At 41.6% G+C, this 27899-nt stretch overlaps 1 protein-coding gene across 1 annotated transcript; it reads right to left on the bottom strand.

Moving 5' to 3' along the window:
* Positions 1-1283: 1283 nt before the first annotated feature.
* On the bottom strand, positions 1284-26418 carry grb7 (growth factor receptor bound protein 7). The gene is made up of 15 exons (XM_087845141.1): positions 26324-26418; positions 19069-19237; positions 17416-17533; positions 12070-12226; positions 11874-11995; positions 9651-9725; positions 7822-7959; positions 7619-7729; positions 6681-6779; positions 6514-6597; positions 6308-6424; positions 3589-3646; positions 3409-3496; positions 1832-1925; positions 1284-1742 (listed from the first exon to the last, which is right to left on the bottom strand). Exons 2-15 carry the CDS (start codon positions 19230-19232, stop codon positions 1596-1598), a joined length of 1572 nt encoding a protein of 523 aa, XP_087701267.1. The 5' UTR covers positions 19233-19237; positions 26324-26418; the 3' UTR covers positions 1284-1595.
* Positions 26419-27899: the final 1481 nt, after the last annotated feature.

Below are 27899 nucleotides of genomic sequence, written 5' to 3'. Positions count from 1 at the left end.
CTGCAGACTCTTTCACATCTGTCGCACATGCTCAGTGTGAATTTGCTGTCTGCGATGAGATCAGGGTGCCAATAACAGAGCTGCCAGTTCTGTGTGTTCTCAGGCTGACGCCAACTGAACAGCGGCGTGCTAGCTCAGGTCTGACTGAAGGACATCAGGTCTGCGTGTCACCTCATGGTGTCTAACAGTTTGGCCAAAACATGCTGAAGGAGCCCACTGGAGGTCAGGTACCAGTCGTGCTGCTGGGTTAAGGTCCTTCATCAGCTCTTTTCTCGTGTAACAGCCCATAAATGTGCCACACTGGAGGAGCTGGGCTATGTGCGACCTAAATGGACTGTAAGGCATGATGCAAACCCACCAGCCACAAGGACAAAAAACAAAAAAGTAGAGTCAGGAGGGACGAGGAGCGATCATCGAGCTGCGGTCACCTGTTAAACCATGACCTCCATGGAGGTCTTCTCATTTCCTCTCCAGTGCACCTGTAGTCACGTCCATTTGCACCAAAGGAGCTGAAACAGGCTCGGAGTGGTTTCTGCTCCGAACCGGACAGGCTGACATCCCTTTGTTATGCTATGCCAGTTAAAGTTTGAGTAGTAAAAGTAATAATTTTAAATTCAGAATCTTTTTAATATGAAAGTTTATTCAACATATAAAACATCTGAAAACATTTCCTGTCAATAAAAGTCACAAATCCTGTTCAACATAATAAAATGAGTGGAAACTAAATTTGTCTTTGAATGAATAATGCCCATGTGGGTATACATGCAAACATTTCAGCAACAAATCTTCATGATAAAATCCAAAAATGAAGTGTAGTGAATGTGTAGTTGACAGAGCTTTGACCGCATCTCCTCTGCAGTTAGCTTTTTACTCTCGTAAAAGACAGATTCCCCTTCACCATCATTGTGCAAATACAGCAGTGAAATAGCTTTTACTGTTACACGAATCAAAGCTGGTTCTGTTTAAGGCACAAATACAAAAAAAAAAAACAAAAAAAAAAACCTGCAGTCAGGAGAGTGAGAATTTACATGCTACATGATTGCAACCAGGTGCATTTTATGGTTAAATGTTCTCTCTGATCCACACATGCTCTCTTCCTACGCTGAGCTGAGAAATCCATGAATTCCTCCTCTGAGCTTTGAGTCAGAGCGCCCTCTGGTGGCCACACTTCTACTGTGCAGGTGAGAATCACACACCACCTCCTCTCGCTGGTGCTGCTCATCACAGTGAAAGTCTGACTGCTCATGGCAGCCGCAGCATGGATCCGAATCAAAGTGCACGTCATCAACATGGTCCCCAAAGCGCTAAAAAGTCTGTCTAACGCGGCTAATTAAGCCGTCTCCGGTGGGGCCGCTGCTCGTTAATTAAAATAAAAAAATAGCTACAGTCTGGAGCTGCACGATGTGGAGAATGTGTTTAAAACTAAAGGGAGGAGGAGCAGAGAGTATGCTTTTCGCCCGTCTTCCCTCGAGTCCTCGTCTCACAGCCTGATAAATTCATCACACTGCAGTGCGAGATTTTCTTTGACAACCTGAGTGGGGAGTTTGGGTGGAGGTGGTGCAGCTGGGCAGAGGTGAGGTGAAGGCGCTGCAGGTTTATAGTGCTACGCAGACGCAGGGGTGTTTGAGGCACACTGGCAGGATGCCCTTGTTGATTTGATGAAACTCGACCAACTGCAGGAGGTCAATAAAGAGCGTGTCGCCGTCGTCCATGGTGTAGTACTTCCTGCCATCGTTCTCAAACTGCAAACACGAAGATGATCAAAATTAGGGCGCATCATACGCACAGAAGGCTTCTCCTTTTAAGCACAGACTGAGTGAAGGGAACTCACTGGGATCACCAGGTAGTGTTTGGTCTTCAGCTGATAGCACAGCGACAGGACGAAGCACTGAGCGTGCTGTTGGCTGTCGCGAATCAGGAACATCCTGCAAAAAGCAGCTCGAGTTAAAACGGCGAGAGAAATGCACGACAGACAATCCTTCAACCTGTGGGATCACAGGTAGAGCTGCACAGAGGACATGCTTTATGTCAACGTGGCCAGTAAACCCAATTATATGACCTTCAGTACGTCACTGAAACTTTCTTCCTCTATTAAACCTGACAGGGTGGATGCTAGGGGTGGGAAAAAAAAAAATCGATACTGTGTAGTATGGTGATATTTTGTTTGCTAATAATATATCGATACAGGGGCAGCAGAAATCGATATTTTGTTACAAAAAGGTTTTTGTGCTCTGACTTCAGAGCATGTTGATCCTTTTTCTGAGCAAGAATCCTGACATTCCTTCACTGTCCAAATGTGTTTAACTTGTTTTTGGCAGCAATAAACATGACAGTTTACTTATTTTAATTTAAGACATGTTTTATTTTAATTAAGTTTAAAACTTTTTTATTTAATGTAAAATTATATTTTGTTTTAATTTACTTTCAAATTCTTCAGTTGCTGAATGGGCTGCATAGTTTTCATAAACTGCATAGTTCAGAATAGCTATAATTGTACCAGATGGTTGATTCAGTTAAGTTGGACTAGACTGTAATACAAACCGTTCAGTTTGTCAACAATCAAACTGAAATGAGAGAAAGACTGAGTGTGAGACTTTGATATTAGATAAAATGAATATTGATAAAGTTTACCTTTATGTACAGAATCTGAATATCGCAAAATATTTTAAAAAATTGCAATAATATCGTATCGCGCGTTAAGTATTGTGATAATATCGTATCGTGGGATGTATGGTGATTCCCACCTCTAGTGGATGCTGTATTTTAGTACACTGCACAAAAGCACCATGAGAGGCGACCTCTACGGGTTAAAGATTGCAACTGCAGGAAGTAAACTTGGTTCATGTTTAAAAAAACAAAACAAAACACAAAATAAAAAATAAAAATAAAAAACACAAAGCTGTATTGAGCAAGTAAATCAGGTTGCCCAGCAAATATGGTGAAACATTCATGGGAGCTGAGCTGTAGCAAAACATGGTAGCAGCATGCAAGCCTTCCAGTAAGCCATCGAGCACCAATGAGGCTTTGTGGACTACTTAGGAATTGTAAGTAAAGACGGTAACGCTTCGCCCAGGAACCCTTTCAGCCCAGTGATGAGCAGAAAGTGTCAGAGGTTCCCTCTGAGAATAACAGAAGGGAGAAATAAGGGCATCACCGTGTTCCCTCTGAGGTTGGGTTGTGGTGGCAGCAGGCTAAGTAGAGCCTTTCCAGTTCCTAGGTGACCTAACAGTCCCAGGCTGGATGAGACAGATCATCTGTCCCCGTCTGTGTGTTTGGCTAACATTAATAGCAGTAGCACAACCTCACAGTTTTACATCCGCATGCTAAATACTCTCCATACGCAACTACTTTAATACAAACGATCAGTCCACAAGACACTCGTACAGATGTGACGCCTTTATCACTCACCCATCCACCAGCCCCTGCTTCTCTATCAGCCTCTGGGCTTCTTTTCTGGAAACGCCACCATGAAACCACAGCTGGGTCTTGTGGATGGCTAATAAAAAAATAAAAATAAATTTAAAAAAAAGCAACAAGATATATTTGTTTGTTTGTTTAAAAAAAAAAAAAAAAAAAAAAACCACTTACAGGAAGGTGTCACAGCAGAGTTCAGGTTAGGCAGACTGCACCTCAGGGCCTCTCGCCTCTGTGGCAGAGGAGGAAAAACAAGCAAGAGAAACCAGTTAAAACATCGGGCCTTTACAGTCACCTCGCCTCCCAAAAAACAACCACAGCAATCTCAGGCTGGGTGGCGAGTTAGCTGTAGTCTAGGTTTATCATGTCAAGCTAATCGGGATCCAAATTTCTGTGGAAGAGAAACTCATGAAGAATTGAAGATCTGTCTGTACCCAGATATTTGCTGTGAAATGAATTAATTCCCTTTTAGAGATTTGTATAAATATGCATGTTTTCATTAAATGTGGAAATAAAGCCTGCACCATCTCTGCTTGGATGCCTGACATCTCTCTCCCCGACAGCAGTGGCTGTCAGGCTTCAGTTGCTGATTTAGTGACTTTTTCCCCTCCAAAGAGCGCCTAGTGAAAAATCTATGGACGGTGCAGAGAAGGATTTGCTCTCCTGCCGCAGGCACACCTCACTCTGACTGTTTACGGCGAGCAGCACCCACTCACTGTGGAACGGGGAAAAATAAGACATCTTGTGGAGTCTAAATTCCTCCGTCAGCAACCAATTTAGATTTTTCCATTAATTTTCCCATTGGTCCCATCTCACATGTACCAATTTGCATCCATGTACACAAAGTGAATATTTTTCACTTAAATAAAAATATATATAGTGAAAAAGTCCACATTTGGATGCCGGAGGTTTGACGCTGCCATGGATCGTTTCACCACTCATGTTTATTTATTAGCCCATTAGTTATTTTAATGGTGTCATCTGTTAGGATCAGACAATAAAATCGACTCTGTTAGGTTTAAATAGTAAAACTTCTCAGCAAGGCAATAAAAACTTTTTATGATTCAAGTTCGAATATAATGGTCTGACATTTTTTCCCTTGGTTGCCACAGCGACGGGTGAACGGTTAAGAGTCTCCACAACATGTAGTTTGTGCTGCAGACATTAACCATCGTTTCAAGCATTCTGGGCTGAATGTAAACAACAACAAGACGATTATTGATGTTATTTTGTGTTTGTTTGCCATGAGGTCGAGCTGGAACCACATTACATAAGCATGCTCACCAGGTTTCCTTTTAAAGCCTTTACAGCAAGTTTGATGGATGCTCAGATTAAAGACGTTTCACACAGTGATTATCTGGACATACTGAGTGAAACGCGAGCTGTGATTCAGTGGCCGCTCGAAGCACGTCAGAGTAGATATCCCAAACATTTTCATTCCTCCCAGCTGCTGCTCAAACCTTGTGTTTGTGAGGGGAAGTTTACAATGGAGCATACAGTGGAAATGCTGACAACCATCACTGGAATATTTTAAAGCTCTGAAGCCTCAGAGGGGGAGGAGGGGTACTTTCATCTGCGAGCGCTAAAATTATTTTGTTTCTATATAAAATGGTACAAGTGTCCTTTTAAAGGTTTTGCTTCAGTGATGTTATTAAAAGCTGTGCTTTACACGGGCTCATAACATTGCATATAAAGCTAACAGGGATTTTATGACTCTTCCCATCAGCTCAGTGTCACAGGCCTGAGCTGTTCTGGATCAGCCTCACTGCTCTCAGGTAGCCCACGTCAGCTGCAAGCCCGCGAGTAAAATCGCTGGACACTAACCAAACTGTACAGAACCAACAATAGAAATGAGGTTTATTTTATTTAGTTCTGTGAAGCACTTTGAGCAGTACTATGGTGCTCCATTAATAGTTTCTTTACATTAACCCTTTAAGACCTACCATAGAACCAAGTCCGCCAGAGCTTATATTATATTTTTACATGCTGTGGAGCCATTTTTGGGAGCATTTCAAGTTGCTATACATCAATACAACCATTACAGCCTAAATTTTAGTAATATGTCTGCATTAAGTGCATAGTAATTATATAAATTGCAAAAAAGTGCAATAAACTACAAAAAAATTGAAAATCGTTTTTGTTGTTTTTTTTAACATATATTTCTAGTTAGAGAAATTTAAGAGGCTTATCCCTCAAAACTGTAAATACAAAAAAGTTGCACAAAATAGTTTCCCACCACAGGAAATTTATTTTGAGTGTCTTCATAGTTTTATTTTTGAAATACACCAATTTTTATATACTGCAGGAAAAACAAAAATAAATATTATAGTACAAATTTGCAAAAAAAGCAGCATATGCATCAAAATAAACTGTTTCCAGCAGTGCAATATGAGTCCTAAGCATCCCAGAAACCACACAGAAAGTCATGAAGTCAAACATAACTTTTAAAAACACACAGGCTCATGAGGCCCTGATGGTAAAAAAAACTACATTTCCGCAAAAATGACGTCACTTCCGGTTTCGGGCAGGTCATGGCGGACATGCGATAGTTCGCGCTGACGTCTAATCCAATGTAGGAAGTGTTACAAACAGCTGATCGGATCGGCAAAGCGTGTTTCTGGAATATTATGTTTATGTTGTTGCTGCAAGCGCTTTTTATGCAGTTTTTGCAAAACTATATGTGGAAGGAAACTGTGACCGAGGACAAGCTGATGGCATAAGATGTAAGTACAACTCCTCCGGTTTCATATGCAAAAAAAATTATTGCGCTAGCTCACGTGGTTGCAGAGCTACAAGGATTTAAAAATAGTTACGCAAAACAGAGCGTGCTGCTCCGACTGGTTTTAAAGGGTTAAAGAAGGGGGTCTGCATCAGCACCTCCCTCCATCCTTACCCTCCATGCAAGCCCCTCCTCCCGCTCTGCGCGCTGGGCTTCCATCGGGTTCTGGATGACCCTCCCGCCAGCCTTCCCAGAGAAGTCCATGGCCACCAGGCTAGCCTCCGACTTTGACTGCCCACACAGATAAAAGAAGAGCATGAACACGAGAGGACGATCCAAAGAGACTCAAACTCTCCGTGCATCGTGTGTGAGGAGCTCACTTTGCCATCTGCTAATTTGGATCCTTCCACTTTTTGTGGAGCTGCTTTGGACATCTCATAGTTACGCTGAAGCTGCTTCCCGTACTGACAGCACACAAGACGGTTGTAAGTACACATGGAAAATAAAACTATAAACAAGGCGTTTCTTGCATAAATATGGACAATACCTTGAACAATCTGAAGGCGGACGTCCAACAAGTTCGTGTCTGCTCGTTCTCGGCACACAGGATCTTCAGGTCCTGAACACGGATGGGGTTTTTGGAAGGCTGTGCAAACAAGTGAAAAGGTATGTTTAATGGAGGTGCACAGAAAGATGGAAGAAACTGCCAAAATTTATAATAAGACTGAAATAGATGTCTCAATATGAGAGACTGGGCCACAGTCACACACACTCTGGTGTGCAGCAAGTGTCTGACACAATTCAATCAGCTCCCCAATCTTTTATTTTCCATGGCAAACAAAAAGGTCGCCATTCGATTCAGTGGAAATCTAACAAATCAAAACATGCAGTGCTACCAGCAGCCATAAGAAGCTGCTATTGGCTGACTGATGAGTTGAGCTGCTGTGAGATGGAGGACCCCTCTAACCAGAACCTGCAGCAGCAGGAGAGCCAGTCCAAGATGGTGGCGCCGGCGCACATCCAGCTTAGTGACAAGAAAGCCAATATTTGCACCACGACTCAGTGTCAAACTAGATTTAGTATCATTAATAAATTTAGACAATGCAGCTGCTCCACATGCACACCATGCTGCAGCTTGTATCGATTTCTGGGCGTCATTCAATTTTCCTTTCAGGATATCAGGAACAAACACGAGATCGTCGTACAGAAAAACCCAGGTAAAACCACTCAGTAGGGTTTTTCCACTGACCCAGGTTGGCCGTGATCACTCGGTCACTTACATCCAGTCACCATCTCTGCAGTTCTGTCTATTTGTCAGATTTCAGCTTTATGCTTCTGTTTACTGAAGAAGGAGGGATGCTTTTATTGTGAAGCATCAGCAGAGCTTCCTTTCACGTGGTGGAAAAAACTCAGTGTTTTTGCATTGCTGCTTATAGTGGAAAAACCCTGCATGTGTTTACCCTGCCTTGGAGGGAAAAAGCTCACCTTGATGCAGAAGGTGAAGTCTGTCGGCGCTCCGTATAGTTTACGGCTGTTCACCACGGTGTAGACGTTCAGATCGTCCAGATCAGCCACATACTGCAGGTGACGAGGCTCCTGCACGAAAACACACAGAACCTCGATTTACTCAAACTAGAGGTCATGTAGTTACTGTGACTAAAGTCTGTGACTGTGCTGGACCTGCTGACCTTGGACGAGCCCTTGGTGGAGCTGTAGAGTCCCGAGCGGCGCAGGAAGAAATAAACCTTCTTCCAGGCCTTTCGACTTGATTCTTTAACATGCAGGAAACCCTGGATCTCCGGACAGGTCCCAGACTTGAGCAGGTTCTGATGAGTAAACACGGCTCATTACTGCAGGAACCTCAAATCACATATTTCCATACTCTGAAAGCACTTCAGCACTCAGAGACTCCAAGTACTCAGATGATGTATGCACGAGTAAATTTATGAGTAAATGTGCATTTTGAAAGCATTTCTCTCTCATAGTTTGTTTTAAATAGTTTTAAGAGCAAAGTCGAGGACGATACTTTTCAGATTTTAAATAAATAAATTCTATTGTCTTCCTCACAGTGAGGATTACGGCTTATTAATCCAGCACAGGTATCAAATCAGAACTTGGCTTTGACTCTCGGCCAGCACTGATACTTCATCATAACTGGAGAAAGCCAGATCAGTGCAGAGTGTAGAGCACAGCTGGCCAAGACTGGCAGAATTTTCAAAGTGTTGCAGGTAAGACGACACTTTACAAATTTTTATTAAAGTTTAGACGCAGAGCCCCAAATCTTTATACAGATTTTCTGTGAGTTAAATCTCTTAGAAACCCAGAGAGTCGGATTTGTTGGTCCTTCTGAATTAACGAAAAAAAAAAAAAAAAGTCTTGAAATGTGAATTTCAATGTGATTAAAACAATTTAACCAGTCGTTTGGTTTTTCATGCATCAGTTTTTTTTATTAAAACCTAATTGATTGATAGGTAATTTATTTCAACATGTGAACAATATACAAGTACATTTAGAAAAGAAAAAAAGAAAAAATACTGTACAAATTACATACAAAAAAAATTTACATGTTGAAAGGGAAGAAGTAAACACTTATTTAATCCCACCCCTTTGCCATAAATTATCAGTTAATATTTAGTCAGCTTCCTTACTGATATAATTTGTAATAAAAACAGTGAACAAATTTCTTATATACTATAATATCACATCATGAGTTGTTTTGTTTTTTTTGTGGTTTTTTTTTTGTGTTTTTTTTTTTTTTTTTTTTTTTAAATAGAGACATTCACTTAATTTCAATATTTTCCTTTTCTTTATAGTTCGAGAAGATCATATTTTTATAACTCTTTTTGAACAGTTTTATGTTTGGACGTTGCTTTAATTCCATATTCAGACTGTTCCACAGTTTCACTCCATGAACAAAAACACAAAAGCCTTTTCTTGTGGTACCTTCATTGTTTTGAAGTTACAAAAACCCCTTAAATTATAACTTCCTTCTTTCAAAAAAAAATAAATAACATACTCTGAATATTACCTGGCAGTTCTTTATTTTTTGCTTTGAATAGAATTTGTGCTGTTTGGAATTTCACTAGATTGTCAATTTTCAATATTTCAGACTGCAAAAATAGTGAGTTTGTATGTCCCTATAACCTGCATTGTGGATGATTCAAATATCTTTTTTCGAAGAGTAAAAAGTGAATGTAATGTGGTTTTATAGTTATTGCCCCAGACCTCTGCACAATAGCTTAAGTATGGTGAAACCAGTAATTAAAAATAAATACTGGCTTTTTGCTTTTTAGTAATACACATTAATGCTGGACCCATTTCTTTCTTTTTTGCTGTACTCTATCATTCTGATTGAGCCTTTGTAAATACCCGTTTCATTTTACATTGTCAATCATCATCTTAAGACGTTTTGGTTTTGCAGTGTAAACCACTCCGAGCAGCAACATTAAACCTCATTAAGCTCTGAGCTGACAGATCGAGCCGTTGTGAACGAGCTTCTGATTGCAGGACGGTTTACCTTAATGAGCTCTGATGATGTCATACCCTTGTTGACATCAGCGCTGTCGGAGATCATGGACTCTGGGAAGAAGAGCTGTGAGAAGAAGCAGAGGGCTGTCATTATACCCCTGAAACGATCAGACGCTCATTTACATGACAAAGAAGCTTCTTCTCCTCCTGTGACTTTCTCATCCAACCAATCAGTGGGCGGGGAACACGACAAACTACACAAAGATAAATATACACCTACCACCAATCAGGATCCTTTGTTCAAGACGTGGAGAAAAAAAGTGCAATAAAATGAGAAGTGATCAGAAAAAGCCTGAGGTAAATTTCCAGTCGTGTGCACAAAGAAATCAAACTGGTGCCAAACTGGCACTTTCAACGTGCCCAGAGGGAGACGGCTGCTGTGGTTTTGTTAGCTTTAAACATGCAGGTTTCTGCACGTTCATCAACTTAAATTTAACACTAACGCAGACGGTTAATACCCACTGTGCCCGGAGCGTGAACATTTGATGGAAAACCAACGAGGAAACATTAAACTCTTATTATTGGCATTAAAATCTTGTTCATTTAAAGGAATAACTGCCCTCACAGGACTCGCATAACTGCTATAAAAGATAATTATGCATAAACAAAATTAAAACCCGCAAAAGAAATTTCATCATCCGATTTAAAGACTGTTGAAACCATCCAACAGTCTGCAAACTGAAGCATTTCTGTTGTAATGTGACCGAGCAAAGATTAAATAAAGAACATTTACTTTGCAGCTTTTGTTTTCGGTGCTGCAGCCACAAATGTGGCTGGATGGGTAAAGACAATTACACCCATTGTCTGGCAGGTGCTAACGTGCAGAAACGTTTCACACAATCCCAGGAAGGCAAAGTGTCTGCTGGAATCACTGGACTGTGTTACCGACTGATTTCAGTGCAGCATTGAGCAAATGCAACATTTCCAATGTGGGAAAATCCCCACAAACAATGTTCAGCTCAACACTTCACAGATCCAGAAAGATGGGCCAGATGTGCTGCAGAGGTGGACCAACATCTGACCTGGTCAACACCCGGTGTGCACCCTCTGCTCAAAAGCTCTCGCGACCAGACTCAGAAAGACACCAACAGACAGCTGCAAGAGCAAAACACCAATCGACGTCAACTGATGGAAAATAACACGAGGCTAAAAGGACAAAGAGAAAAGCTAATAAAGTTTACATAAATTATTTTAAAATATGATCGTATGATGAAATATCCCCGAGTATATCCAAGGGTGGACTTAAAATGCACCTCATCATGGTAGATTTTACAGATCCAGATGTGCAGATGTGACAGGACAGCAAAAAGAAAACCACCAAAACAAAGACAAAAGCAGAAATTGCAGATATTAAAATCTAAGGCAAGAAGAGGAAAATGCATAACCTGCAATTACACTCACAACTACATGCTACGCATTTAAGGAGGAACTCCAGCCAACTGTACTGTGAAATATGAATTTCAAGCCCCGTATATGTATAATAGGAGCAGTTACACCAATTATTTGACATGCACTGAAGAGGAGAGTTTCCCAGTCTGCATCCCTGGCAGCTCCTCCCTCTCTGTGAGGACAGTGTGGTCCAGCAGTGCTTTGGCTTTGAGATGTGCAGCTGTAAGTTTATCAAAGGAAACTGGCATTCATATTTAACCACATTCAGCTTGAGCGCATGGATGCTAGCATTAGCCACACCATGCAAACTAATGTGACATAATTTAGCAACATTTAAAATGCGGTTGCTTTTAGACTTCAGAGAATGCAACATCTAGGCAGTATTTTCTTACTTTCACTAACATCTTTAACTGTGCCTCACAATTTCTGTTTGCTTTATGCAAATGTGCAAGTTTAAGGCCTAAACTTATGATCTTATTCACTCCTGAGCCTTCTGGAGGCAGTGTGGGCACACATTAGAGAGCTGCGGGATGGGAAGTGTCGTTTCTGTTTAACAGCACAGGTGACAGCGCAGAGTCAATGTAATGAAATATCTGAGGCATTAAGTCAGTGTGTCTGCACCAGCACGCAACCTGTCAATCAAGCCACCATGACGTCAGGCCTTATTAACATCCACTGCACCGACTTGTTTAATAAAGACTCTGAAAATACCTCCGCTCAGAGTCTGCTGTTATGCAAGAAGGAAAAAGGGGTTATTCATTTTAGAGTTCTCTCTTTAGCTTTGCATTGTCACATGGTTTTAAACAAACAGCTAGCTGCATACCATTGGCTTCCTGAAGAACTCGTACTTGGCGTAGTTCTTGCAGAACATAAACCTCGTGTCACCCTTCAGAGACCAGGTCGCCTGAACCTCCAACACAACCTCGTGGTCCTCCAGACACCTCTCTGTGGAGACAGGATGAGGTATGAGACATTTCGACATACCGCGGTTAAAAGGTTCGTTCACCGCGTCGTCTTACCCAGACCGAGGGTGGGATGGACTTCGAGGAGGGCCCAGTTTTCCTGGTCGCTGCAGTGAGCCGTCTGCACCAACATGTGGCACGCCTCCCTGGCTGTGGCTCCTGGAGAAACCCACACCGACCTGCTGTGGCTGTCCTCTCCATACACCTTAATCACCTGAACACAGCATTCACACACGTCACGTCAATAAAATTACCAAAAATGTCTCATGTTTTATCCAATACTTCACACATAATGAAGTCAGTTGGTGATAAAATGATCTTAAAACAAAATTAGAAACATATAAAACTAAATCTGACTTCATATGAAGTCAGATTTAGTTTTTATCATTTCCCAGCCTTGCATAACAGAATTGCAGAGACGCCTTCTGTTTTCTGCATTTAGATTTGAATTAGCTTTTTAACAATAAATTACATTTATGAGGGCAGCAATAGGCATTACCTAGGACAGTCAAGAGAGATGCTGCTGGCAGGCCTGGGCACGCTCTCACTGGGAGCTACTGACAGCCAATAAATCTCCCAAGAGACTTAATTTTATAGTTTGAAGTTTCAGAGACAGGTTGCAGCTTTTTAATAGTAGCTAAGTGAGAATTAAAAACTATGAGAAAGTGCACTTTTTACAGGCAATCATGAATATTTGACAAAACCTGACGGCTCAGATGGAGCAACGAACGACAAACTTAAAATCTGTGCTAGAAGAGCTTCAGTAAGCGTGAGACCCTGACTCATCCCTGTGGGAATGTTTACGTCCTGCTATCATTTTCCCTGCACTTTAAAATAAAAAAAGACCTCATGGATAAGCACGCTCTCATTTAACAGCCGAACAGATGTGATTAAAGCCCATCAGCTCAGGTTCCTGAGCATCCATCCTCGGATGCGTCTTGTAGTGGGATCCGTCTTCGCTCCGGCCCTCTACATCCACGTTAAGCCACCTGAACTTAACCATGATAGGTCACCGAGTTAACCCTTTAAGACCTACCATAGAACCAAGTCCGCCAGAGCTTATATTATATGTTTACATGCTGTGGAGCCATTTTTGGGAGCATTTCAAGTTGCTATACATCAATACAACCATTATAGCCCAAATTTTAATAATATGTATGCATTAAGTGCATAGTAATTACATTAATTGCAAGAAAGTGCAATAAACTACAAAAAAATTGAAAATCGTTTTTGTTTTTTTAACATATATTTCTAGTTAGAGAAATTTAAGAGGTTTATCCCTCAAAACTGTAAATACAAAAAAGTTGCACAAATTAGTTTCCTACCACAGGAAATTTATTTTAAGTGTCTTCATAGTTTTATTTTTGAAATACACCAATTTTTATACACTGCAAGAAAAACTAAAATAAATATTATAATGCAAATTTGCAAAAAAGCAGCATATGCATCAAAATAAACTATTTCCAGCAGTGCAATATGAGTGCTAAGCATCCCAGAAACAACACAGAAAGTCATAAAGTCAAAGATAACTTTTAAAAAACACCAGTATAGGCTCATGAGGCCCTGATGGTAAAAAACTACATTTCCGCAAAATGACGTCACTTCTGGTTTCGGGCAGGTCATGGCGGACATGCGATAGTTCGCGCTGATGGTTGTAGGAAGTGTTACAAACAGCTGATCGGATCGGCAAAGTGTGTTTCTGGAATATTATGTTTTTGTTGCTGCAAGTGCTTTTTATGCAGTTTTTACAAAGCTATATGTGGAAGGAAACTGTGACCGAGGACAAGCTGATGGCATAAGATGTAAGTACAACTCCTCCGGTTTCATATGCAAAAAAAATTATTGCGCTAGCTTATGTGGTTGCAGAGCTACCGGGATTTAAGAATAGTTACGCAAAACAGAGCGTGCCCGCTCCGACCGGTTTTAAAGGGTTAAGGGGGGAGCTGAAGAACGCTCTGTTTTAAGAATTCAGCGCGAGACTCAGCTTTGAGGTTCATATTACCTCCAATTACACACTTGCCGTACCACCTAGTGACAATTATCACAACCACATCAGGCAATAAATAAACTATAATAACCAGATGAAAAAGATAAATAAGTCAGTGTTGGATTTGGAATGAGCCAATGAAAAGCAGCATTTAGGATCCTGGAGAGTCTGCAGATGCTCTGCTCGTATCACCACTGAGGTGCTCGACGCTATGTGCACAGTATGATATCAAGCTCACTGCTGGCACCACTGCCTATACCTGTGGAACAACTGTAGTACGAGGTAAAAACAGCACTATCCGAGACGCAAACAAGTGCGCTACACGAGTCTTGCAGCTGGTTTTGGCACCGTTTCAACATCAGCGCATTCGAGACAAGCAGCCAAGATCCTGCCAACTGTTGTGCAACGCCAGACAGCCACAATGTATTTAATAAGCCTTGACACTTAAATGGAAGGCCTTTTAAATTCTTCCTAATTTTAGTGTGACATGGGCGAGGCTTGTTTTATTCTTCATCTCGTTTGCATCTTAACTTTGAGCGTCTACACCGCAGGCTTCAGACCCAATCCTCTCCCATCTTCTTCTGCACGCGCTGAAGCAGTCGTGTCCATGCGCTGCTGATGCTGCTGAGGTGAAGCGAGTGCAGGTTATTCACCGGTCAGGATGAGACGGAGCGCTGCTGTCTGACACTGTCTGGATCTCGCAGCACGCTTTAAACAAAAGACAACGAACCTGCCCGACCAGAAACCCCTGAAACCTGCGCCTGTCAATCAATTAAGTCCAGACTGGTTGGGCGAGTGACTGCACACAGGTCAGTATCCAGTCAGCCCACTGACTCTTCACTCGGCTCATTTAAAAAAGATAAATACAAACGTTTCAGTATTTAAGACAAAGCTCGTGATTTTATCTTTTAATCCAAAAGGAACTGGTTTCACTGGTTTACTACAGACACCTTTACACTCATGCACGTGTGCACTAATGGAAAGCAAAGAGTGAAGACTAGCCTCTATGCTAGTCATAACCTCCAGATCGCCACAGCCCGTTTGGAAAGCTAAAAATCTTCTGCACACGCAGCTGACTCACGACTGTTCACGAGTTTGTGTTTCCAGATTCATTTCAATCTCATCCCTCGTTTGTTTCTTTTCAGGTTAACGCTCCATTAACGACTTTGTATCCTGCGCTGATTTTGTTTTTCCTGCTACTGATGGGATCAAGAACAGGTCAGGATGCATCGTTTTTACCAAAATTAAAACTACTTGTTAAATCAACTGTTTGATGGCTCAATGTTACCTGTGCATTCGAGTTGCTGGAAACTAAAATGGTAAATTAAATTAAAACAGTTAATCAGCTTGTGCAAACATCCTCTGCTTTTCCTGCCAGCACCAGATGTTTAACCAGCTGCAGGGAGTGAGAAATTTACCAAGGTCAGAGACGGTGTGTTGGAGGAACAGAGTTCAGGTTTCTTTGCAGGACAGTCAAGTTCTTCCACAGCAAAGTGGAAAAAGGATTTATTATTTATGGAAGTGCTTTTGGCCATTTCTTGTGTCTGCATGACTAAACTCCTGTGCACAAATTGTGGCCTCAAAGCTGGACTCACACTCTCTCGTTCAGCGTCTTGATCTGGATGAACTCACTGTTCTGTGATTTTACAGATGGCAGCAAAGATCAGCTTTCGTTTCAGCATTTTATCGCTGTGTGTGGAGCTGCTGGTGATGGATGGGAGCAGCTGAAAAGATCGTTTTCTTCCCCTTTAAGCTTGCTGAGCAGGTGGTGTGATAAAAAGACTTTCACTGGGTTTTTGATTGTGATAACGTTAATGAAGCGCGTCTGCTGTCAAACCTGAAAATAAATTTTTCACTCCACCTGGGTTCACCGTCCCAGTCGTGGCGCCTCTGTGCTGCTGGCCATGTGTAAAAGAAGCTGTAGCTGCAGCTTAAAGCCCACGCAGAGTCACGCTCAGTTTCATTAACCTCAAACGATTCATTTAAAGAGAAAAGTCCACCGACTATTGGGAAATTGATTTTGTTGAACCCTGGAAAGACCTGAAGACGTCCTCAGGGGAACAGAAAGTCAAGTCACGCCGAGTACATTTCAGCTCACGCAGACGTCGCTCAAATCGAGGGTGACAAAAAGGTAAGAGCGTCGATGTTTTCTGGTGGAATATTCAGAAAAAAGTGAAGTAATAAATTCAGTCCACAGCTGGCTCGTGCAACTCGCCGACGTGCTGATTTAACTGCAGACATGTTTACTCTGGCAGTGTTTGTGATTCAAAATACGTCCATGCAGGCATGGCAACATAGCTCTGCTGTCAGTCACAATCAGACAGGTTAAGGCTCCGTGTACTGATAGCACCTGTCAGCCAAGCAGGTGTGATGGAATTCACTCAGAAGCAGCTCTGATTGGCCCAAACAAACACTTCCTAAAAGTACAATAAATCCAAATGAAAATAAAAGACCTAAACCAACAAAGTGTCACTTTCTAACTCCTCGAGCCTGACTCTGGCACTGAAATTACAACCTAATGTAGAAAAAACAGGAGGATCCACTGGGGACAGCTTTCAAAGGTGGATTAATGATCATTTGCCTGCAGAATTGTAAAACTTATTCTTTTAAAAAGGCGTGACTGAAAGTCTGAAATGAGGTTTGAATTCAGGGAAACTGAAAATGGGGAATGAAAGGATTAAAAATGCAGTGGTCACTTTAACAAAACATCCATGATATTTTAACCCGGCACCTTTATGGACTGGCTCACTTTGGGACTCAGCTTCACGTGGCCACTAGAGGAACAGCAGTATTGGATTTCATTTTCTCCTGTCTCATTCTTCCTGTTAAAAGGGAGATTTTACTTCCCACTATCGGCAATTTCTTACTCATTTTGGTTTGCCTGATCGTTGGGGTTTTCTCTCTTATTGTAGGGTCCATCCATCCATTCGCTACCGCTTATCCTTTTCAGGGTTGCGGGGGGCGCTGGAGCCTATCCCAGCTGTCATAGGGTGAGAGGCGGGGTACACCCTGGACAGGTCGCCAGTCTCTCACAGGGCCAACACACAGGGACAGACAACCATTCACTCGCACATTCACACCTAGTGGCAATTTGGATTTTCCCAATTAACCTATCCCCACAAGCTGCATGTCTTTGGACGGTGGGAGGAAGCCGGAGTACCCGGAGAGAACCCACGCAAACACGGGGAGAACATGCAAACTCCACACAGAAAGACCCCGACCTGATGGTGGAATTGAACTCAGGACGACCTTGCTGTGCGGCAACAGTGCTAATCACCGTGCCGTACACTTTAACAAAACAGTCAAAATAAAAAGACTTTAGAGCTATTTAAAAACACAAAAAGAATACTTACTACTGGAAACATTTAAAGGGTTACCTTGGATCTCTGAATTAGCTGAGTAGGAAGGACACTTACATGTTTGTCACTCGACTGTGGTGGAAAAGAACTGATGAGCACCGGAGATTTGGAAAGCTCAGGGAACGGGTTTGGTATGGATGGGACGGAGGAAGAGAACGACTCCACGCCCTTCGCCCTGAAACATTCAGACAGAAAGAACAACGACGTCAAAATGAGGCAAAAACTGACAAATAAGCTCATTGTGCAGTTAAATGATAAGCCTGGTAATATTCTATATTTATCTTGATGGTAAACAAAAATAATTACTGTAACAAGCACGATGCAGACGCAATGAAGCCGATTATATTCATATCTATTGGGGCTCAGAATTGAGACAAATAAATAAAGTCTCACGTGTTTGAGACAGTAGAAGTTCACGTAGCTAACTGCAGCGTGCACATAAACTCAACATCACAGGTCGCCCCCTGCAGGCCTGCACTCATATTGCACGTTGATCAGACATTGAGAGGTCAGGTAAGGCACCAAGACAACATTCATTAGCAGCCAGTCATCGGTATCTGGTGATGAGCAACTCGAGATCCTAGGTGGGTCTCCCTTTAGTCTGAGATTACAGGTGGTTTGCAACACCAAGCAGGATTTGAGACTTAGTGAGGTTTAAGCCTGGGTGCTCACTTATTACCACATATATCACCATGGTAACTTACGCTGCAGACCTACCTGCTAAACAGGTTGCGTATAAAATCCTCATCTCATGATCAATCAGGAAAAATGGCGTCATAGTTCCTGGAATATTCCTCTCGCCCAGATGTGCAGACTAACTGTTCAAAACCACGATAAACCTAAAACAGGGCGCCTCAGCCTTGCACCTGAATTTCTATAAAACTTGCCAGGTCTAGTCACAGCTCAGCTAAAACTTGTAAGCAACACATTAAATCGAATATTAAACCATGAATGTCGTCTGGATTTCTTCCCAGGTTTCATGGGAATCATCCCCGTCACCCTATTAAGTCTCAGCTGACACAGCTGGATTTTTTCCTTTAGTTTTAAAGTCACGTAAATATTTATGCGTCACTTTTCCAAGTGCACTCCTCACATAGTGCTGTGAGATTTCCAGCTGTATAACAAGCCTTTACCTCTTCTCATGCACAGTGAAGAGGAGACATGTCAGATAATTTACAGCTGGAGGGGAGAAGTGAAAGAGGCAGACAGATGCTGTTATCTAATACTGCTTTAGCTGTTGGGCTGATATCAGTCTACTCATGGACACTAATAAAGCTAAATGATTCATAATCATGTAGGGGGGGCTATATTCTTTCTCCCACTGCTGGAAAGAGGAACCGGTCTCCTCCTGATCTTGCCTAATGTGGAGCACCTATTCATTTTACTGCGCTGACACCGAGGTGATGACATCTCTGCATCATGAGAACGTCGCACTCTTTGTCTTAGCTCATCCATCAAGCCGTGATAAAGAAGCCCAGCAAAGAAAAGAAGTCAAACAGCACCTGTGTGACATCTACCCACTGACAGCTCGCAGTATTTATTACGTCTTTAAGACTGGGAGGAACAGAAACTCACTTCTTTAAACATCAGATGACTCTTGAGTCACTGACTTGAGTCAACATCCTCCTCCTTCATGAGTTTAATGATTCATGACCATGGTGTGTGTGTGTATTGAGCAGTCACCGTGAGTAATGTGTGTGCTGGTCGTACCTGTTTGAGGTAATCAGGATGGGCTGGGAGCGGCGGATGGATGGCGAGTCGGATACCAGAGGAGCCAGAGTGAGAGTCGAGCTGCCCAACAGCGTCTCGGACGATTCCTCCTTCGCCTCTGAGCCCTCAAACACTTCTGCCCATGAACCTGCCACCTCCATCATGTTACCTGAGGGCAAAGGTGAAGGTCAGCCCTCAGTCGCAGGCTGCTCGAGAGCTCAGGTTTATTATTATAGCCGACGTCGTCCTTGTTGCAATGAGCTTGCTGGTGAAATCCACATGCAAAATACTGCTGACCTTTACTCAGACAGAGGGAGTGTCCCAAGTACTAAATGTATACTTAAAGCTTAACCAGCCAGCTGTACGTCACAAAGGTGAGATTAAGCATAACGACATTTGTGCTGCATTATTGGAGAGATATTAATAGAAACAGTAAACACTGCTGATTCCAGATTTTCCATCCATTTATTTTCGACTACCCAAATCAGGGTCATGGTTGGGCTGGAGCCAGCTGTCATACGGCATCCGCACCTACAGCCAGTTTAGGATTAAACCATTTGTATATATCCAGTATTTTTCATTAGCTATTGTTTCAGGATTATGTTCTATATTGATGGTTTAGTCAAAACATATCGACTAGATACAATTTCAAGCCCATTTCCTGTGTTACTTATGTTGGTCTTCTCTAAAAGTTTAAGCCTGTAGGGCAGGGGTCCCCAATCTCAGTCCTTGATCCATTACAGCTGATTTAAATTGACAAATAACCTTCTCAATGGTCGTGTCCAAATTCATGGGCTGCATCCACCTGAGGCCGCATTTGTAGACCGATTACGTCACAGCGACGCGCCGAAGGCTGTCCAAATTCGTAGACTCCTCCGAATGCAGCCGACAAATGCGTCCTCCTTTTCCCCGAATTTGAAGGATGGGTCGGGTGTGTCCTTCTTGGCCCACCATATCCCAGAATTCATAGCGCGGCCCAGCCAAGCTCCAGTTTCCGGCAATGGCGGCCGCTACTAAGTTTTAAAATTACTCTTACTAATCTTTCTGGGCCACAAAATAAACTTTAAACATATTTTCAGGCGAGAATGTGGGTTAGCTCGTTGATAATTAAAAATGAACACAAAAAAAAAAAAAAAAAAAAACGTAGAAAGATTTCGGGGCCCATTTTCGATTTTCGTGCTGTGGCGCTGACAACCGGAAATACTCTGAATTAAGGGCGGGAGTAGATCGAGAAGGCTAGACCGTCCAATTCCACTTCCGGCCTACCCGACCTCCTGAGGACCCGGCCCACGTAGACCGGGTCCTCAGGAGGATGCAGCCCATGAATTTGGACACGACCAACATGTCTTGATGTTCTCAGGAGGCCTGGTAATGAGCCAATCATGTGATTCAGGTGTGTTGACCCAGGGTGAGATCTAAAACCTGCAGGACACCGGCCCTCGTGGACTGAGATTGGGGACCCCTGCTGTAGGGTAACAATCTTTTGTATCTGCCTCATTTTCATTCATTTCACCAAAACGACTTTCATAAGTTTTTCAAAATAAAAGACAGATATTATGCCACTGCCATTCAGAGGGACTACCTACCTACTTTATTAAGAACACCTGTTCATCTCACTAACACAGACAACAGCGATAGTTCAAACCGAGCATCAGAATGGGGAAGTGAGTTTGAATGTCGGAGTTTTTCAGGAACTGTTGATCTGAGATTTTTCCACAAAGCCTTTATAATTTACAGATAATGATCTGAAAGGGAGAGGACGTTCAATAAGTTCTCTTGGTTACATGATCAGTGCTCAGGTAGGCTGCGGGCTTTAAAGAACGACAGGACTACGAAGTGTTTGAGCACCGTGAGTCACATCTCAGTGAACACGTCACAGACGAGGAGCTGGTCCAAAGATTATCTCCACACTTCGGTTAAATATAATTTCTTTGTTTTGAATTAAAATCTTCAATATAACATGAAGATAATAAGTGCAGAAATGTGTATGTCTGCACTGAGATGGTTTATTTATATAGCACATTAAATTACAACAGGAGCGCTGACCACAGTGCTGTACAAGAATACAACATACCTAATAAAACAACTTAGAGTATTGATAGCAAACACCAAACATGAATTAACAAATAACTCTCATGCTGTATTAAAAGCCAGAAAATAAAAATGCGTTTTAAGATAAGATTTAAAAAGATTGACAGTGGGAGCCTGTCTGATGTGTAGGGGTGAATTATTCCACAGCTTAGGCGCTACGACTGCAAATGCTCGATCGCCTCTATGAACCAGCCTCGACCTTAGTACGGCTAAAAGCAAAAGATCACTTGGTCTAAGAGATCTAAAGGGGGGTATAAGTCTGCAAGAGGTCAGACAAATACCCATGAGCCTGTGCATTCAGGGCTTTGTAAGTCAACAATAACATTTTAAAGTTACTTCTGAAGCGGACAGGGAGCCAATGAAGAGAGGCGAGCACCGGGGAAATGTGTTCGCATCTTTTAGTACGTGTCAGAAGACGAGCTGCAGCCTTGCCAGGCAGGTCTGGCTAACTCCAGCGTATAGGGAGTTACAATAGTCCAGCTGGGATATAATGAAAGCATGAATCACCTGTTCAAAGTTTTAAGATAAAAATGATCTCACCTTAGATAAACGCCTCAGTTTGAAGAAGGACCGCTGTACGACTGAGCTAATTTGTAAAAAACACAACCTCACACTTTATCATTTATAATCTCAGGGAACACTTAAGCTTCTCTCTTCTTTAATTCATGACAGTAATATCAGAGAGGAGGTTTAGTTTTTAACCACATGTCGACAAACTGCACACAGAGGTTTGTTTTTCAGATCTGCTGCTGATCTCCAGAAGCTTTTTGTCACCATGTTTGTGCAAATTGGCGATAAACAAAATACCTTTCATAACACGATAACAATTACACGCATTAGCATACAATACTACTAGAACAACAGCTCGGTTGAGTCATGTTTGTCTTTCTGAAAACAAACCTGTGTGGCAGACAGCCCGAGATAAATGAACCTGATTTTCCACAAACACCGACTGCTGCCGCGCACCGTCTGAATATGACAACAGATTTCCTTGTAGGTCGCTGAACATTTCCGTAAACACCCACACTGTGCTGCAGAGAGCACTGATTTGTTTTGTATCAAATAAAAGAAAGCATGACGTTTTAGCGTTGTTTTGTTTGCTTTTTTAAATCAGTCGCATTTTCAGGCCGGCGTCTGTCTGTGTGGAGCTCACATGTTCAACCCGTGTCTGCGTGAATTCTCTCCGGCTTCCTCACACAGTCCAAAGACAGCAGTTACTGGGGATAGGTTAATTGGTAACTCTAAATTGCCCATAGACGTGAATGGTTGTCTGTGTTAGCTCTGCAACAGACTGGCGACCTGTCCAGGGTGCACCCTGCCTGTCGCTCTAAGACGGCTGGGATAGGCTCCATGAAAAGGATCAGCAGAAGAGGATCGATGGCATTTGCATTTTTCCTGGAGCTGAACCATTTTAAACAAAAACAGTTTAACATATTCTCTCAAATTAAGATCTCTTCTCAAACTAGTACTGATTGCCACTAATAACTGAAGTACCCGCTCGGATACTTTAGGATTTTATCAAATACAAACCTCTTAAAAATCATTTTTAATCATTTATAAGCAAATTCTAGGAAAAAAAATACAAGTCAAGCTTATATAAAAACAGGTTCATAAAAGCTGGAAATATGGATCTGCTGCAGGGTTACAGTTTTACTATCATTGTATTTACTTTCAGTTCACCGCTAACAAAGTTTCATATTTAGCTGGTGGGGAGGCGCCATGTGATAGACATGTCTATCTTCTAAGACATTTGTTTATTCTGAAACGCTAAAAACATTTCCTCCATACTTCTTCCAAGAGTTATGTTGAACCATCAGATACAACTTTCTGTTGCGCCGTCTAATCTAGTTTATTTTTATTTTAGTGAAGCGATCTTAAATGATAAGTCTGCCAGAGCACATTCATTCACATTAGGCAACATCTCACTTTAATTCTGCATCAGTTTGCCAACGGGTCCAAAAAGTGTCGTGCAAAAAGCCGTCTGCAGCAGACGGACCAGACAAATATACCTGTGACGCTTCTGCTAAACTCTTTTCCTTGATCATGATGAAAAAAGTTGTGAGATCAAGGAAAGGTGAGAAGGATAACTCATGAGGACTTAAGGAAACAAACAAAAATAATAATCTATCTGCACTTGCACGTTGCTGACGTCAAACTAAAATCCAGGAGGTGGATCTTCGAAACTTTACCCACTGAGTTTTTACTGGCTTTCCTGAGCCACTGGTGAAAAAATAAATAATTACCACTTCACTGCCATTTCAAATAAATAGAAATGATGATCGAGAGCAGCTCCTGCCTTCATTTAAGCTTTCTGTGCCTGAAGTTTAAGTGTTGCATGAATTAATTTAACTTCAGGTTGAAACTAATGCCCGGTGTTCAGAGTTCATCTGGTTTAACAAAGGCTGTTTTTGGAGGTTGAAACCGTATCAGTGGGTCACAGCATGGAAGGCAAGCGAAACCAAACAAAACTGTAAATTAACATGTGCATGATCTGTGGCACTGATCACTGTAAGAAAGCAAACATATGGCATCACCTCTTTTCCTTGCATTAAGGAGGATCCAGTATATCCTCTGCTAAAGGACGCAACAAAGGAAGCACTGGAGTACCTTACAATTTTATCCCAAAATACGATTTCATTATTACTTCCACCATCTCTAGTTTGAAGCCTGGAAGTCTCCCCTGCTCTCACTGCGAGGTTCACTGTGGTTCAGAGTTTTGCTTCAGGACATTTCAATCAAACCACCATCAACTGTACCATCGGCAGTAAACCTGCTCCTCCACCTCGCTGCTGTCACTGTTTTATGCCTCAGATTTGATCTGGATTTTATCACGCTCCTCTGTCGTTTATCAGATTTCTCATTTTAAATTTATGCCGAGCTGCCAATTAAACTTCGAAACGAGGTTTTTGTTTCCAATATGAAAACTTGACTCGTCACTTTTGACACGCATTTCTTTTTACGATTCATATTCGAACAATTAGACATTGTCCTCTCTCAGAAAAGCTCTACTCTGTGCAGACACAATGAACCCAGAGCACACTGACTGGGTTTATTGTCTCCTTGTTATTGCCATGCAGATCGCGTAGCAGGTGACAAGCTCTGCTGCCAGTCTGCAGGTTTAAAAAACAAAAACCACCATCCTTACATCAGAGCCGGGGTATGCGAGCATCGCCTTTATTCTCAAACCAGCAGCAGCAGATCAATAACTGCCCTGTTCAAACACAGACACCCGGTGTGCAGCAGTTAGTGGTGCAAAATCTCCCCAGTTTGAAAGAGCCGTGTGTGAACAGGTGTACACGCGTTTAAAGAAGAAAAGCACCGGTGGACCTCAAAGCAGCTGAATGAAATCTGCAACTTCAAATCAAGGGCTGCCAACACTATTCATCTGCATGAAATGGTGTGTATGCACGCGAAAAATCCCCATCACTACAAATAAAGTACCACAAACCCGAGTTACACATTAAAATATCAAAGTATTCATTTCAGACTGCAAAAGAAACAAGCCCTCACCGAGTCACGTCTGATTGACTTCACTGTTAAGAAAGGGCCTTCTCACAACAGCAGAGCAGTTTAATTGTATCAGCTGCAGACTGATTACTACTAAAACAACACAGTTTAAATCTGGCTAATTTTCATAATTAATTCATTCGGCAACAATTTTCTGGGTCTTTAAAATATCTAACAGATAAAAGTCTCAAACCTCTGAAGCTCATTAGTTTAATACATCCGATTTTGGATCATTCCTTATTAATAAGGGGCAAATCATCCTATTTTGTTAGCGAAGAAGTGACCCTGTTTCTCCATAATCAAATTTACCTCGAACAAATGCTCCACCAGTGGCAAAATCATTCATTTCACACAGTTTAAGACTTCATTTTTGGCCACATTATGTCTACTTCAGATGTGATTGATCATTTATCAAGGACACACACTGCAATATACTCATTCTACTATGAAATCTCTCATTTGTAATGATTTAACTTGTGAAAATGACATTTTATTGATTGATTTATTAGGAAAAATAAGTCCAGCTTCCTTTACAACTACTAAAAGTCGGAATGAATTATAATCCAACAGTACAGTTTACAGTAGGCCTATGATAAGGCTCCTCTTGTAGATGCAGTACCTGAAACATGCCGACACATGGAGGGAAAACACTTATCACTGATTGGCAGTGTAGGCGTTTATCCGCTAATAAACTGAAGAAACACTGTTTCATAATTTCCCATTAAAGCTTCGACCTTATGTTAAGAAATGTGGCACATTAATCTGTAGGCGTCAGTGAAACTGCCAGCAAACGTAACACCTCTGAACTTAATACTAAAATTAAGAAAAATGTCTTAAACGTGTTTATTTTGTCCAATTCATTCAGTTATTTAGTTGAAACCAGGCCAATGGTAAAGTCGGCCACGTTCGGCTAAACCCATCCCTAGATGTAATCTTTTATTGGCGAAATCAAGGGAAGGAATTCATTTTACAAGTCACACTTAAAGCCTTAAAGCTTATCCCGGGGAGTGTTTGGGTCCGCTCACAGCCTCTTATCACATCTGTAAATGAAAAGAGAACCAGCTGTACAAACTGACAGCACCAGTTAAGTCCCAAATCACAGCTAACACAGGTGAGGCGTAAGCGCCGTCACAGAACTCCATAGTCAAACTGTGGGATAATCGCCCACGTGCTTTTATATAACATCAGTCCAATTGAACACAGCTGTATTTCATTAAGACAAAAACAGTGGTCAATTCGGTCAAGTTCGGTTGACTACACGAGTCATTTTAACATTTTTATTTGGGAAATATTTGTTTGTTAGGTAAATAAACTGATTTCTCAAGTCCACCTTAAAGCCTTCAAGCATGGACTCAGGAATCTTTGAGTTCTCTCGACACATCAAATAACGAGCTGTGCACCCTGGAAGCCCCAATAAGGCCCGAACTCAAGCCGACACAGGTGAGTTCTAGGCACGGCGCCAGAACTCTATAATGAAACCACGAACAAAAATGGTACACGTGTCTTTATAAAGTGTCCCTCTAATTAAACACATACGTAATTAGTTTAAATTGAGCCAACGGCCAATTCGGCCGAGTTCGGCTGACTCCTTGACTTAATATAAAGCTTCATACGTGCTACAAAACCAGCCTGCACCTGTTCTGACAACCAGACTTACCTGTAAACTCCGTCTGTTAGGTTGGCGGGTTTCAGCTGTCAACCATACTGTTAATATCCTACTCTGATGCTGAGCTTCGCGTTTTTCTAACCCACGGCAGCCAAACAGAAAGCCGATAACTGCGTATGTGTGCTAAAGAGGTGAGAGGGGGAGGAGCCAGTGCGTCAGGTGTGCACGGTGGCCCCTCCCCCTTCCTCGCCGAGGCCCCACAGATTAAGAAAAAACAGTTTAAACATGTCTGTACCTTCCGGGTTCATGCACTCTTGTGCCATTTTTATTTCTCCTGAAAAATACCAAGACACTTACATAAAGCAGAGAGTACAGACTCAAACCTGAACACAGAATATTCTGAGCCAGTGAAGCAGGGTGGACTCAGGTAAAGAATTTGAGGAGAAATCTCTTTTGATGGGTAGTTTTTACCCATGATTCATAGATCAAATGGTCATTTTGCATCCAGAGCCTCTTGTTTTACTATAAAGTTTTACTTATTTCACACGTCCCTTGCATTTTTTCACGTCTAGTTTTACTTCCTTTATGCATCTTTCCATTACTCTGTGTCACTTTGTGGTTATTTGTGCCTCTGTGCATCCCATTGTGAGGTTTCATTTTTTTATTGTAAGTATTTTGTATCTGTTTTGAGAATTTTCCATCTCTATGGAGATGTTTTGTATCATCTCTGTATTTTTATATCGTTTTAAATCACTTTGCATCAGTTTTGTTATTATTTTCTCTCTTTGTCTCATTGTGATATTTTTATCCTCGTGTCACTTTGTGATCATTTGGGCCTTTTTGTCTGCTCTGCCTTACTTTGTCTGCTTTTTGCATCTGTCTGCTCATTTTGCATGCAGTTGCGTAACCCAGCTTTTGTTGCTTTGCATTACTTTAGTTATTCTGCATCTTTTTTGGCTCGTTTATAGCTCTATGCAGTTTTTTGTGTCTCTAAGTAGTTCTTTGTAGCACTATAGTTAGCGTGGATAATTTTGTGGTCACTTTTGAGTGTCGTTGTGTTTGCATTGCATCTTTTTATCTGTAGCTATTTTGCATCTTTTTGCATTAATTGTATGCCAGAAAAGTCCCTTTAACCTTCTTAGAGCAGAGGCCCAACTAAAAGCAAGAAAACGTGGCCTTCTTTGTCCACACGGGAACCAGAAATCTTTGCTGGTTTAATATTAAAAGTCACTGATTGGCTGCCTTTACTGTTTAAAGGTTCCATCCAACTTCATCCAGCAGTTTCAGGATTGATTTATTTTCATTTACTGCATATACAAGGCTTTTATATTTTAAAGTAGTATTTTTGCTTCATTTATCAAAGTTAAACTTTTTTTAAAAATATATATGAATAAATTATCTCACAATTTAGTCAAGAAAATAACTGGCTAAAAAAAAAAAACAGATTTGGGCACTTTAGTTTTTATTATTTTGATATTTTAACATCTAAAACTTAACCGTAAATAAAAATGAACAATCTGGGCCTTTTCTGTGTTTCATATAAACGAATAAAAACTTTCTTTGTTTGTTTTTACCAGACACCAAAATGCTTTTTCTGCCTTACTGATGCCTAATAGCTTCTATTTTA

This window comes from Neolamprologus brichardi, chromosome 8 (assembly GCF_056152115.1).
Source record: "Neolamprologus brichardi isolate AB-2024 chromosome 8, ASM5615211v1, whole genome shotgun sequence".
Taxonomy (NCBI): domain Eukaryota; kingdom Metazoa; phylum Chordata; class Actinopteri; order Cichliformes; family Cichlidae; genus Neolamprologus; species Neolamprologus brichardi.
The sequence above is the reverse complement of the archived record's forward strand: the minus strand, read 5'-3'. Positions and strand labels throughout refer to the sequence as shown.

Coding starts and splice junctions, on each gene's coding strand:
- grb7 (XM_087845141.1), bottom strand. CDS start 19,232: ATGATGGAGGTGGCAGGTTCATGGGCAGAAGTGTTTGAGGGCTCAGAG. Junction 12,227..17,415: donor CACAGTCGAGTGACAAACAT/GTAAGTGTCCTT, acceptor TGCTGTGTTCAG/GTGATTAAGGTGTATGGAGA. Junction 7,730..7,821: donor CCACCAAGGGCTCGTCCAAG/GTCAGCAGGTCC, acceptor GTTTTCGTGCAG/GAGCCTCGTCACCTGCAGTA.